This window comes from Apus apus, chromosome Z, assembly GCF_020740795.1.
Source record: "Apus apus isolate bApuApu2 chromosome Z, bApuApu2.pri.cur, whole genome shotgun sequence".
In the NCBI taxonomy this organism is placed as follows: domain Eukaryota; kingdom Metazoa; phylum Chordata; class Aves; order Apodiformes; family Apodidae; genus Apus; species Apus apus.
Genome location: NC_067312.1, coordinates 77233350 through 77247778, shown reverse-complemented (window position 1 = coordinate 77247778; position 14429 = coordinate 77233350). Strand labels below are relative to the sequence as shown.

At 44.0% G+C, this 14429-nt stretch overlaps 1 protein-coding gene across 6 annotated transcripts in view; it reads right to left on the bottom strand.

Annotated features, from left to right (window-relative positions):
• The window catches only part of CAST (calpastatin), a 63729-nt gene that overhangs the window by 13118 nt on the left and 36182 nt on the right, over positions 1-14429 (bottom strand). For 4 of the 6 annotated variants that reach the window (XM_051643507.1, XM_051643508.1, XM_051643512.1 and 1 more), the window contains 14 exons: positions 12793-12843; positions 11810-11866; positions 11552-11668; positions 9976-10071; positions 9371-9472; positions 8531-8611; positions 8387-8440; positions 7713-7805; positions 7436-7531; positions 6661-6765; positions 4453-4536; positions 2925-2972; positions 1078-1182; positions 791-892 (listed from right to left, as the gene is read on the bottom strand). In XM_051643507.1, coding sequence (XP_051499467.1) covers positions 791-892; positions 1078-1182; positions 2925-2972; positions 4453-4536; positions 6661-6765; positions 7436-7531; positions 7713-7805; positions 8387-8440; positions 8531-8611; positions 9371-9472; positions 9976-10071; positions 11552-11668; positions 11810-11866; positions 12793-12843 — 1191 coding nt within the window. The remainder of the gene's footprint in view (positions 1-790; positions 893-1077; positions 1183-2924; positions 2973-4452; positions 4537-6660; positions 6766-7435; positions 7532-7712; positions 7806-8386; positions 8441-8530; positions 8612-9370; positions 9473-9975; positions 10072-11551; positions 11669-11809; positions 11867-12792; positions 12844-14429) is intronic. The other 2 variants (XM_051643510.1, XM_051643513.1) reach the window with 2 other exon arrangements.

Here is a 14429-nt window from a genome sequence, read left to right as displayed (position 1 = left end):
CAGCTGAAGAAATCTGTCCATGTACCACCACTGCCAGCCACTCACTGCTTAAGGTCAAAATGGAGAGGTGAACTGAAAAGCTGTTGTGCTTCTCTCCCTCACTCTCTCCATGTAGTTGCAATCTGCTGGGTTGAAAGCCTCAGGAAAATCTGGCAGAGGTTGCTCTGTAAACAGGGTTCTGCTTCCAAAGACTGACTCACAGCTAAAATGTTCCACGGGGAGGGGGGGGGAGGGGAATGTTGTTTGCTTGGTTCTTTAATAGACCCATATATATTCTGAGAGGAGATGCAAGAATGTCAGCTATTAATACACTCTTCTAAAACTGTCAGCAGGACAATTTTTTTTTTTTTGGTAGAATGTGTCTTTTCCTGCTGCAATATATGAAGTTCATGAAGAGCATCCCTTCTGGAGCATTCAGAGCTAGAGCAAGAACTGTCAGTTTGAGGAAGAGGAGGCTGAGGGGAGACCTCATTAGTCTCTACAACTACCTGAAAGGTCATTGTAGAGAGGCTGGTGCTGGTCTCTTCTCACAGGTGATTAGGGACAGAACTAGAGGGAAGGGCTTCAAGCTGCACCAGGGCAGGGTCAGACTGGACATGAGGAAGGATTTTTTCCCAGAAAGAGTGGTCAGACACTGAACAGGCTGCCCAGGGAGGTGGTGGAGTCACCATCCCTGGGTGTATTGACGGGTTGTTTGGTGGATAGGGTTTAGGGGAGATCTTTGTAGAGTAGGGATGATGGCACATGCTGGCATCCCGAGTTCTGCCCTGCCCCAGCTCACACTACTCACTGGAGACACAGCTGGGGGAGCTGAGGACTGCACGGTGCAGGCTGAGGCTCGGGGCACAACTTCACCCTCAGTACTTTCTGCAGGCACAGGAGCTGAAGGCTTCTGGAACAGAATAATTACACTGCATTTTACTGGCTATGCTCAGAAACCCAACATGCACCTGGTTAAGTGGCTTTTTTTAGACATGGTACAAAACAGGAAAGAAAACTGTAACAGAATAAAATCTCTTTCTTCACATAATGCCAGCAGAAGCACCAGTGCCCCTTCAGTGAAGTGGGAGGACATACCTTGGATGTGCTGCTGGGCTTTGATGGTCTGGGTTGCACTGCAGGCTGTGCTGGGCCAGCAAAGTCTTTTGAAAATTCATCAACAAGATCAGATTCACTCAAAGGCTGCAAAAAAAGACATGTTGTACAGGTGACTCACTGCCTGGTTTTAATTTGTTTTTTTCAGTAATTCTATTTCAGCTACTCAGAAAGCAGGAAAACTTTTGTAACCTACACCACAACAACCTTCCACATTTACATGCAACAAACCAGCATGAATTTCATAGTGCACTAGAGATTAGGAAAACCACTTCTCAGAATGAGTCAGTTGCTTTGTTACCTAAAAGCCAATATAATGCAGAGAACATTATGTTTAATATTTTTTAGAGGGCTACTGAAAAGGAAAATGCAAGCTCATAATCAGAAAAAAAAAAAGAATGCTAATATTTTGTGGAGGCCCAAACTAATAGAAGCCCTGGTTAAAGTAATGTAGGAAGAACTTTGCATTTATCAGGAACCAAGGAAGAACTGCAAGTGATTGAATGCTTTTCAGCTACTGACAGAACTTTTTTGCTTTGCTGGCTTGGCTGTCACAGATCTAAATTATTGGTGATACCACAGGATTAAGGGCCAACACATCTAGCTCAAAATCACCTCCTTCACATTATAAACACTGAAATAGTGCTGAGAAAAGCACTGCAACACATGACTTTGAAAGCCTTTGACTCACTCACAGAACAACTATTCAATTACATTTGTGTCTCTGACAGAGCTGGAATACTTATTCTTCTACTAATCACTTAATTCTTTGGGCACAAGACCTCCTGATTCTGGGCTAATCTTCTGCTTTGGTTTTCTAGTGGACTTTATTCCAGCTATGAACCAACCTCCTGTAACTCATGCCACATTCCTCTTCTGGAGCTTGTCTTTTTTCTGGTGTGCCAGCCCTTTCCTGCTCCCTGTCAAACACAGGAGGGCTTGTCTCACAACAGTTTCTCCCAACAGCAGCTCTCACATCACCCACACAAGACAGCTGCATGTCTGAAGACCTGTCACAGAAATTTTCAGAGACATGAAGTCCTTTCATCACCACCTTGGTGTTCCTGCACATTTCGAGCTTGACTAATACAGTGAGTTCACATTTCTGCTGAAAAGGCACAGTGACACTCTTCCTCAGATTGTTCCTGACCTTCACACTTGTTTCAGGAGAATGGGGGTTTCCTGTATTTTCCATTTTGGCAGCACTCCTTAGCTCACAGAATTTTCAAAGAGAAGCCCTCTGTTTCTTCAGTGCATAGTTCCTTTGCTTTTCTTAATTTTTGCTTTCTCCCTTGGCATTTTAAATCACCTTTTGTAACCTTGTCTTTCAAGGTTGTATAATTTCATTCTATCCTGCATTTTCTAGGCCATGAGGGACACTTTTTGCAAAGCCCAGGTTCTTTGTGATTTGGAAAACATCTACAGCAGCTTTTTCCTTCTTTCTAGTCACACTCCCTTTATATTTGATGACTAATGAGAGGAAACTGCAAAGAAAACAAAAGATTTTCTGCTTCACCTCTCTGTCCTTCAACAGACTTCTACAGAACACCTTACACTGGCTCCATCCAGCTCTTCTTGGTGTCAGCAGCCATTTCTGTAACTCTGTCCTGTCTTCATGATCTCTGAATGTTTTTCTTACTGTCAGCTCTTCATCCACAACCAGTGGATTTCAATTAAACCAACTTTCACTTGACAGTTCAGATCAGTAGGTTTTGTGCAAGGAAGTGAAGTGCAAGGAGACCAGCAGACAGTGACAGAGAGGAGTGATGACAGAGAGGGAGAAAATGAGGAATCTATTCACACTCCTGCAATACTGTCAGTTTTCTAACCTTAGGCTTTTCTTCAGCCTTGGGCAATACTGGTTTTCCATCTTTATCCTAAAAGGAAAGTAAGTATTATTGACATTTTTCCATTGATGTAAGATGTACCATACTCATTATCACCAGAAAACAATATAAAATCAAAGTGAAATCAGAGACACAGTAACAGGAATTCCCCTCAAAAGGGGGAATTCTTAAACGGCCACAAAAGTGGATAAAACCAGCAAATGTGAGGTCAGCACAAGACAAATGGGCCCAGAGATCAAAAGGTGCTCATTCCTATCAGTATCAATATGCAGCAGGAATTAATTCCACAGTAAACCAGCAGGAATTCACCCAGGAGTAAAACAAGCTTTGGGTGCCAAAACCAAACTTCTGCACTTGAACACACAGTGGATTAAACCCCAGGTCTGTAGTCAGAAGGTCTTGAAATCTCTAAGAAGAGGGGTGGAACTGCTCCTTCCAGAGCAGAACCAGCAAGGCCAGCCTGTACAGCAGCCTTGCTAACACCAGTTATGCTAATAACTGTCACAGAAACTTTCAGTTCTGAACTTCATGGAAAAGACATGTCAGTTCTGCTGTTGTTTTGCTTAACCTTGACCAAATCTCCATCACATGGTGACCATCTCAAAAAAACATAGAATAACAGAATCATGAAGGCTGGAAAAATCCTTCAGCATCATCAAGTCCAACCATCCACCCTACAACCCCCAACCACTAAACCATCTCCCAAAACACCATGTCCACCCATTTTTTAACACCTCCAGGGATGCTGCCTCCACCACCTCCCTGGGCAGCCTGTCCCAAGGCCTCACCACTCTTTCTGGGAAGAATTTTTTCCTAATATCCAATCTGGACCTCCCCTGGCACAACTTGACCCCATCTCCTCTTGTCCTGTCGCTGCTCAGCAGGGAGAAGAGCCCAACTCCCACCTCACCACAGCCTCCTCTCAGGCAGCTGCAGAGAGCAATGAGGTCTCCCCTCAGCCTCCTCCTCTCCAGGCTGAACAGCCCCAGCTCCCTCAGCCTCTCCTCATCAGACCTGTTCTCCAGACCCCTCATCAGCCTGGCTGCCCTTCTCTGCCCCCTCTCCAGCACCTCCATGTCCTTCCATCCTGTGGTGCCCAAACCTGCCCCAGGGCTGGAGGTGCAGCCTCCCCGAGGAGCAGAGGGGCAGGATCACCTGCAATGACTGCAATTTTCATACCATTTTACAATGGTGTTTCAAGCTGACATCCCAAAGTGATACTCCAGAGCACTTCTGTAGAGGGAGGGACTTTACAACACTGAGGCTTAATGCTAGGAACAAGTGACACCTCTGCTGTGAAGGAACGTGTGACCTGGGAGGGTCGGATCTTTGCCAAAACCCAGTCATGCCCACAAAGGAAGGGAAGGAAGCCAGAGGCACAGGAATCAGGAGAAATAAATTACTAAACACTATTTTTGCTTGTTTTCCTCATGTTCTTCCCTTCCCTGTAGCAAGGGAAAGTGTCAGACCTCACGTCCCACTTACAAAGGAACAGACAGGAAGAACTCACCAGCTCTGGTGTTAACCTGTATTCTGGAGGTATCGTATCATCACGTTCTCCAAGCTTTTCTTCCTTCTTCTCTTTAGCTTTTGCCTTACAAAGAAAGAAGAAAAAAAAACACAAAAAACAACCACTTAGGGAAATTACGATAAAAACTCAAAGCACACTCAACTGCACTATCAAGACTCTTCAGCCTGCTGCCTGCCAGAAGTGCTAGCATCAGACAAAAATATTCCATATATCAAGATATTAAAATTCCTCCATTTATTGCTATAAAACTTTTGTGGTAAAATTGTCATAGCTTTAGAATAATGTATTAATAATATGTGAATATGGGTATATTAATTTAAATTCTAAAAAAACTTCACTGTTCAGAGCCATAACTTTGTGGCAGGTACTTCTGGAATTTTTGGGGTGCACAAAATCCTCAGGATTCCTTGGATTTCATCCCTGTGATTACACAGGCTGTGATTTTGTATCTTTTCCATCACTCCTCCTTTCAATTCTCTGGATGACCTTCAGGAGGCAACACATGCAGCAAGTTATCTGAAGGCCCTGACTGACTGGGCTTCACAATATGAAACATGCTATTTTTTGCCAAAATTGAGCGCCAACATCTTACTTTGGTAATAAATTACTTTCTGCTACTGCCTTGCCATTTGTTTGGCCCAAGCTGTAAGTGAAGACAGGGGAAAATAACTGATACTAGTGAGTTTATAGGCAGAGTCTGCAAAATTAAAATAAAAAGTCAAAGTTTAACACGTAAACAAACACAGGCCATTGAACTGCTGAAGAAAAACAAAAGTCTTAGAAGACACAGTGAAAGTCAAGACTAAAATTAGAAGGACAAAAGGATGTGAGAGAAGAAGGAAGACATGCACTAAACCCCTCAAAGTTAATTAAAATTCAAACCACAAATAAGTACAAAACAAAAGCTTCTAAGGTGCACCTAGGGCTTGGGGGGGGAAAAACAGAACAACTGGTTTTGAGAGCTGAGCTGAGAGGGAAAGGTGTGTGTATGTAATTGTTCTTCTGTAGCCAAATTAATTACATAGCATTTTCCAGACCATTTCAACTGCTGTCTCTTCTACCTGTATTCACTTGAGATGTTTTAATTTCTTAATCACATAAGAATAAGACATTCCTTAGGCTTTTGGTATTGATGATTTACTTTGATATTTATATGTACTGATTTTTTAAGAAATCTGCTCTTTCTGACTCTTCAAGCAATGCTTTTGAAAAAGAACTTGTCATCACAGAATTCCCAGTCTTCACATGTTGGGTTTTTTCCTATTTTGTCCTTGTTTTTCCATGTATTATTAAGGTTTCCAAATGATTCCGAAGTTTTACCTCTGTGAAGGATAAGAAGTACAGTCTTTCTGTCAGACTTTTGTACTTTCTGGGGATAAAGATTTCTAAAATCCTCTGACCTTCTGCCTTTTAATCTGCTTTTGGAAATTTATGCACTGTTCCTGGGTTGCTTACTACCAGTAAATCACCTGAAAAGGTCTGCTTGATTAACAGATCTGTTCTGAAATTTTATTGTTTCATCAACTAGAGAAATGTCTTGAAGATAGTGAAGAAAGACCAACAAGACTTATGAACTGTGAGAGAGATTATATTCTGTTGGATCTTAAGCAAATCTGAAGATCTAAGCTTTGTATCTTTATCTGTATTTTCAGCTTGTGTTACTGTTGTTAAAGAGCTGCAAGTTTCCTGTGGTGTGTGAACAGATCCAGACAAAACACAAGGACTCTGCCTAAAGGATGCAGTGCTTTATAGTGGACATGTTTCATGTTTTCTCTCTTAACAAAACCAGCAGTACTAGTGAAGGCAAGTTGAAGGTAGGACTTGAAACTGGGAGAGTAGATTTTGATGACACATGAGGAGGAAATTCTGGGCTGTGAGGGTGGGGAGAGCCTGGCCCAGGTTGCCCAGGGAAGCTGTGGCTGCCCCATCCCTGGCAGTGTTGAAGGGCAGGTTGGATGGGGCTTGGAGCAGCCTGGGCTGGTGGGAGGTGTCCCTGCCTGTGCAGAGGTGGGACTGGATGGGCTTTAGGGTCCTTTCCCACCCAAACCAGTCTGTGATCGATTCTATGATTCCATGATACGAAAGTTTCTTTGTTACTATTTTTACACATTTGTACAGTATCTAACAGAGAGGACTCAGGTTTCCACAGGAGAGTGAAAGCTGCTGTATCAAGGAGCAAGATCATACCTCTGACCCCTCTACAACAGGGCTAAGATCTTCTTCAGGTTCAGGTTCAGGTTCAGGTCCTCCAAGAGTATCAAGAAGAGCTTCCATGGCATCATCTTTAATTTCCTGTATTTATGAAAATATGCAAATCATGTCATTATGTCTTTAAACTGACACAGGTGTTACCTTATGTATCTTTTATGCTGTATATCAAGCAAACAGCCAGCACCAGACCATTTTATCTGATTTCCTTCATATCACATTGCAGGATATGGCAAATTTCATTAGAGTTTAGGATGGTCTAATATGGCAATCCCACTCTTAAAAAGAGAGGGGAAATGAAAAAGGAAATAGGAGAAAAAAAAAAAGCACAGTATCACATAACACAATTGCCATATGCTTTGACATGGCAAACCCAGAAAATGTGAGGTCACATTTGCTATCTACAGAGGATATAATAAAGGTTTGTAAAACATGAGAAAATTACATTCTATGTGTTAAGCACACCTCAGATACGTTTTTCTATTCTCTTGCTTCCAGCCAGAAGAACTACAGCTATTCTGAAGAAGAATCCAGAAGGAAAAATCACCTGACCATCAAGGCCAGATCTTTAAGGTAAAGTTAACAATCTGAGCAATGGCAATTCCTGTTATTCCTACACATTCCATGATAAACAGGATTTACAACTTCAAATGAGGGTGATGAGCATCTTTACAGAATCAGGCACACAAGAAACACAACATGTGCTTGTAAATCTTAGTAAGAAGTTAACTAGTTAAAGAATGTCTGTGTATACCTCTTCAGATTTTGTTTTTTTCTCCTTAGGAGGAACTGAGGCCTTGACTGAACTTGCTGCTTTTGCTTGCACAATTTCTCCTTCCTTGCTTGGTTTCTTTTACAAAAGGGCAAAACAAGAGTTAAGAAATCACAAGTGAATTTGCAAAAAAAACCCAACACAACAAAACACAAACAAAAGGAAGGAAGATTGTCAAGGAGAATTTTAAAGTGAAACATTAAAATAATAAAGGCAGTATTTAATTGCAATAAAGGCACAGCAAGAAAAATATCAATACCTCACTCAGACTCTTCTTTTCTTCAGCAGGAGCAGTACTAGAGGTGAAGCCAGATGACAGGGCCTCAGCAAGCTCATCATCTGTCATTGGTTTCTGGGCAAGAAATTGCAAACCAGGTCATGTTTGTCACAGTTCAAGTCCCTGTGTTGTCAACCTCTGTTTAAAATCTGAGTGTGATCCACACTTACTCACACAGTGACCTCATAAGGACATGCTGCTGTCACAGAAAAAGCAGAGAGATTTCCCCTTGCTGGTTAATTAATTTTGATCAGCTTTCTTTATTATTATTTTTTTTTGTATGTTTAACTTATAATCAGTGAGGTAAAGCTGGCTTAAAGAATTCTCTGGCTACGTGTAGAATTTCAAGCCATCTTTGCTGGAGACACAATGAAGACACTCCATGCACAGCTGCTGTTCCTTTCCTTTGTTAACATTACTCCCAGCATCCCTATGAGCATTTGACTTCTGTCAGTGTCCTGAAAATTCCTACTTCTTTATCTAAAACATCTGTGCCAAACTCTATTTAGTTTTATCTGTGTCTGTGTTACCTGGCACCCCACAGCCCTCTGCCTGGGATTTCTGGAAGACAGGCAACATTTAAACTTCCCTAGGAATCCAGTGGTAATTGACTTATTTTCACTTTTCAATATATATATAAAAAGAATAATTCTTACTTCATCTTGTTCATCTACTTTTGGTGGGACTCCATCTTTGCCATGCCCTTTGCTCTAAAATGAAAATTAATTTTGTAGTAAATGGGATGCAAAAGCATACAATATGAAAGAAAACATGCATCAAGAACACTTTAACTCACTAACCTTCAACAATTTAACATACTCTGGAGGGAGGCTACCTTCCCGTTTACCCAGTTCTTCCAAGTATCTTGAATCTATATCTTCCTGTGAAAAGAATGCACACATTAATGTTTTTGTACTCTTCTTTATTGAAATAAATTTCCAATGTACAGCTTTAGTTCTGGAAGGGAAATAGGAGGGCTGGCTGGGCCAGAGACCAGCCCTGGGCTGTGCCTGGGGAGTGTCCTTCAGAGCTCAGGGTCATGCAGGTGCAACTTGACCAGCTCCAACTCATCCAGCAAAGCTCTGCACCTCCATGGCCAGGCTCCTGCTGCAGTAACACCACCCATTCCAGTGCCTCAGGCCAGAGGACCTACTGCTGTACCCAGACTGAATTTTAAATATTGGCCAATTCAAACATTGTTATCATGGCTCAGCACTGCACTGAGCCATTGAGCTTCTAATCTCAGTCCTTCCTATATTACTCTCCCATTTGAACTCAGAAAAATAATGCATTCTTCCCCAAATCTCAATGTTTGAGTCTTTCTCAAGAAAAAATGAAGCCTCCAAGGTTGTTTACACTCTCACACCTCCATCACTGTCTTTTGTAATTCCTATGGAGACCATGTTTGGAAGACAATTCAAAAGGCAACAGATTTCCTTTGTTGGCTCTTCACTGTGTTCTACTGCACTCCCTGCACTTCTGTGCTACTGAAAACATCACTAAAATCTCCGTTGTGCAAGCTCCATTTTCACTCTTAGCAGATCAAAGTGACAACAACTGACTCAATGTAGTGGTGAGCAAGTACAGGTGTATTTTATAGATGGATCTTGTAAAAAACAAAACCAAAACATCTACAATACCTTAACTTCTGGGCCAGTGTAAACAGGACTAGAAGGAACATCATCTTCAGGTCCACCCAGGGTATCTATGAGGCTATCTAGGGCAGTCTCATCCATGGCAGGCTGAAAAACAAGCAGATCATTATGGAAGTTACCATACTGCACAAAGAAACAAACAAACAAAAATGAATCATCTGGTGAACCTGTAGAAAACACCTGGAAACCAAACTAAAAGCATTCTTTCAGTAGGTCCTGCACTGGCCAAATTTTTTAGTGAGAGCTTTTCTTGAACTGGTTCCCCAGTGTCAGTAACAAGATGGTCTGTATTTACACACCAGCTGATACACATGCATGTGTATGCAAACATAAATAAAGAGTAACTGATGGTGTGGTAGTCGTGATAAAAGTGACTCTAAGTAAGTCCTCCTTGACAAAACACAAACCACAGGCCAGTATTTACCGCCTCTTCTTTCAGACAGTCCCTCTCCACCACATGTAACTACTACACAGTAGAACTTCAGCAGCTACCAACTCATTTTTTTGGAAACTGAAGCATTTCAGAGAGAGAAACAGTCTGGGAGACATTTTTAAAAGGGAAGTATTTGCCTGGGACTGTGTTTACCAACCTCAGGACTGGTCTTATCAGCTGCAGTAACCACACTTGGCCCGGCTGCACCTGCACTGGCTGTTCCAGCCACTATGGACACCTTCTCAGAGTTGGGCTGGAGAAAGAACAGCAAAATGAAGAGATGATTTCACTATATGGCCCTGTGTTAAAAATCCCAGAGACAAAACACAATAAAAACAAGATGTTCTACTCAGGCATGAGTAACTATTGTCCCTCTTCACCTAATTTAAGAAAGGTGATCTGGTTCTGCCTGCTAGCTGAGTGGTCTGGAAGCTGAGCAGCTGCAGCTTGTGTGATACTGAGCCCAGCCTGAAAGATCCAGCTCTGAGGCCACATGCATTTTCTCTGGACTCAGCAACTGGCTGATGCCCCTGCACAGTGTCCAGAGGCTCGGGCAGAGTGAGCTGCCATCTGCTGCAGTGCTAGGGAGACACTCTGCTTCCAGTGTGATTTTGCTCCAGGAAAGAAACCATGTAACTCCGAGTATTCTACCACTTCCTTTTACTTTGCCAGTAAGTGCAGTGCAGAAGACTCTGAGGCCCCTCACAGGTCTCTTTGGAAAGCTTTCCTTTACACCTGATGTTTCTCTATACATCATGAACACCAGCAGCAAATACTGCTCTAATAGCTGGGGTGAAAACTGCTTCAGGGAGCTAGTGCAGGAGCAACACCAGCGCAAAATGCAGACTTCTGCACTACTGACATTCTCATTTACTGCAAAATGTGGGTTGTGGAAGAGTTGCAGGGGTCCTTCATTCTCCTCTGGCCTTGCCACCCAGTCACATACCGACTAAAAGATCTGGATCCTGACTCCACTACATGCTTTTCCTCCAGCTTTTTGTCCACGTGCCCCTTTGAAATGGCCCCTCTCCAGTTTTTTCCCCAGTCTTTCTCATCCTGTTTGGTGTTCTTCAGTCTGGCAGTCGGGGTGCAGAGGCTGCCCCACTGCAAACCTGCTGACTGACTGTCTGGATGTGGAGCCAAGGCTGCAGCCACACACAGGAGCTCTGGATGGCAGTGCTGGTATCAACACAGCCCCCCTCCTGACTGACCTGATGGCTGCTTCTGTCCCCCTTCAGCAGGAAAGGGCCAGCGAAGAGCCTGGCAAAGGACCAGTGACCCTACAAAGCTTGCAGGGATAACAGAGGAAGCCCTAAACACACAGCACACAGGAACAGGCCTTCAATGGTGATAATCTCAAGGCTGCTTGCTTGGCTAACAGCCATGGTGTGTTGGACAATGAAAACATGTATGGAGGGGACAACAGAAGGTGGAGAGACATCAGGATCCCCAAACAACCAGAACAAACCACCACTTGGCTGGGCAGTTGCTTCTGCAGCTGATGCTTATCCATTAATGCTGTCATGGGTTAGCTGGAAATGGCATTGTCAGGACATGAAGTTAAGTCATGGGGAAAGTGTTAAGTTCTTAAGTCCCAGAATTTTGAGCTTTTCTCTGTTGTGATTTTTGTGGGCCCAGTCTCCATTTACGATATTCAGCATAAGAATTCACGTGGATTTCTATCCCCTGTGATAACATAAGTAATAAAAATTGAACTGCTGCTTCTACTGTACCTTTGCTGTCTCTTTGGGGGTTCCTTGTGGAGGCTGGCCAGCTTGAGCTGTAGTTACTTTTCCTGTATTATTTGGTTCAGAAGCTGCTGTCACAGAAGGCAAGGTCTGGCTTTTTGCCTGTGTAAAGATAAGCTATTATCATCAGATACAGACACGTATGGGCTGGCTTTGTTTGCTTTGGTGGGTTTTTTTTGTGGGGTTGTGGTTAAAAAAAAAAAAAGAAAAAAGAAAGAAGGAGATAAAAATGATACAACTTACATCATGGGGTCCCTTTTGCCTCTCTTCAGACAGCTGCTCATTTTGAGAGTTTGTTGGCTGTCATAAAATAAAAAATGGAGATAATTTACCCTTCCCACCATCCAGTGCTATGGAACACGAGCACAGAATCACAGAATGGTTAGTCTTGAAAACGACCTCTAAGATCACTGAGCCCAACTGTCCACCCAGGAGGAAAAAACAGAACAACCACCACACCAAACAAACAATGACATAAAAACATTCCCCATGCCCACTAGAGCACATCTACATGTTTCTTGAATCCCTCCAGGGATGGTGACACCACCACCTCCCTGGGCAGCTGCTGCAGTCCCTGATCACTCTTTCAGTACAGAAATTCTTCCTAATATCCAGTCTAAACCTCCCCTGGAGCAACTTCAGGCCATTTCCTCTGTCGTGGTTATTTACCTGGGAGAAGAGGCCAACACCCACCTCTCTTTCAGGGAGTTCTAGAGAGCAATGAGGTCTCCACTTAGCCTCCTCTTCTCCAAACGAAACACCCCCCAGCTCCCTCAGCCTCTCCTCACAGGACTTGTGCTCCAGCTCCTTCCCCAGCTCCCTTGCCCTTCCCTGGACACGCTCCAGCCCCTCCGTGTCCTCCTTGTCCTGAGGGGCCCAGAACAGACCCCAGGATTCCAGGTGCCCCCTCCCCAGTGCCCAGCACAGGGGGATGATCCCTGCCCTGCTCCTGCTGCCCACACTGTGCTGAACTAGATCAAGTTCAAATAAGCAGAAGACAGATTTAAAGACGATTAACAGAACACTCCTCAAGCTGTTGTGAAGCAGTAAAGCGCCCTGGCTGTTCCCCCAGACACTGCACTTCCACAGCCCTTCTGCACACAGGCATGTTACCCATCTCACAGAGTTTCATGTGGCACAGCAAAGTGGCAAAGAGTTTAGCCTCTTTTTTCAAAGTTAGTCAAAGACCAAAGTACAACAACTGACCAAAGGTGAAAGGTGTTTACCTTGGCTGCCTGTGTGTTTTTTCCAGATTCTGTTTTGGTTGTTGGTGTGGGCTGAAACATAAGCAACATATATTCAGACAGAAATTAAAATGCTTGGTTATTTCTAGGGGATCAGTTATTTATTTAAGGAAGAGTATCAGACCGGTCCACACTGGTGATCACACACACTGTGTAACCACACACACTGTGTAACTCATGCTCAGTGCTCTGACTTGGCAAATTACAACACCCTGGAGCAGATCTCCACGCCAGCAATCTGAGAGCACTCTCATGTCGGCAAACACACACACACACTCCTCAGATAAAGGATGGAGAAGAGAGGAAAGGAAGATACTAAACACATATAATTAACACTTAGATTTACACCTGAAAATTTTCCACGTGGCCATGTCACAAAAATTGATTCCTGTGATTCAGATCAAGTACAGCAATACATAACTGCTAGTAGAAAGTAAGAACATTTAAGAAGAAACACTGAAAACTTTAAAAAAATAAATCTGTGAGAGGAGAGAAAAAAATAATGTCAGCCTCCTCACCATGTTTTTCTTACTTTTTCTTGCTCTTGCTACTCCAGCTGTGCTACTGTTAACAGAGAAAGAGCCCCACAAAAGGGCTACAGGGAAGTCACCTAAGGATGCCAAAGGGAAGGCTGCTGCCAGCCGTGGAATGGCTGGGAAGCACATGGACCTGAGCAGGGGCTGTGGTTTGATCTGCCAGGAGCAGCACGGGGGGAGCAGAGCAGGAGATGCAGGAGATGCTGACCTGGGCCATTTCTCCCATTGGGGCTGGCATCCCTACGTGTCCTCTGCAGCCAGAGAGGGACACCAGCTCCATGTTCCTCTGGAACTCCTTTTGTGTGTCCAGAGGAGGCCATGAAGATGGTCAGAGGGCTGGGGCACCTCCCCTATTAAGACAGACTGAGGAAGTTTAGGCTCAGCCTAAAGAAGAGGAGGCTCCATGGTGGCCTTATGGCAACCTTCCAGTATCTGAAGGGACCTACAAGAAAGCTGGGGTGGGGCTTTTTACATGGGTGTGTAGTGAGAGGACAAGGGGCAATGGTCTGAAGTTTCAAGAGGGGAGATTCATGTTGGACATTAGGAAAAAGTTCTTTCCTGTGGGGGTGGGGAGACCCTGGCCCAGGCTGCCCAGGGAAGCTGTGGCTGCCCCATCCCTGGCAGTGTTGAAGGGCAGGTTGGATGGGGCTTGGAGCAGCCTGGAATGGTGGGAGGTGTCCCTGCCCATGCAGGGGGTGGGACTGGCTAAGCTTTAAGGTCCCTGCCAACCCAAACCATCCTGTGATTCTATGATTCTGTATCCCATTGCACTGCATCCACCTGCAGCAGAAGGCTGCACTCCTAGGGAGGAAAAGATGTTCCACTTCCCTTCCACTGCCTGCTTCCACCTGCACTGTGCCAGTATCCCAGAGGCCACATTTTCAACTGACTCAGGAAATAGAAAAACAGCCTGAAAAATAAACATAGCATTTTTTAACTAGCTCCCCAGCTTACAGCACAGTTGCACAAATGCATGCACAAGGAAGAAAGCCAAATGGGATGTGGTTTTGTGAGTGGCTGTGGTAGCACTTTGCTTCCTCCATTCCTCCAGCAATAGCCACAGGCTGCCTGCTCTCCTCCCTG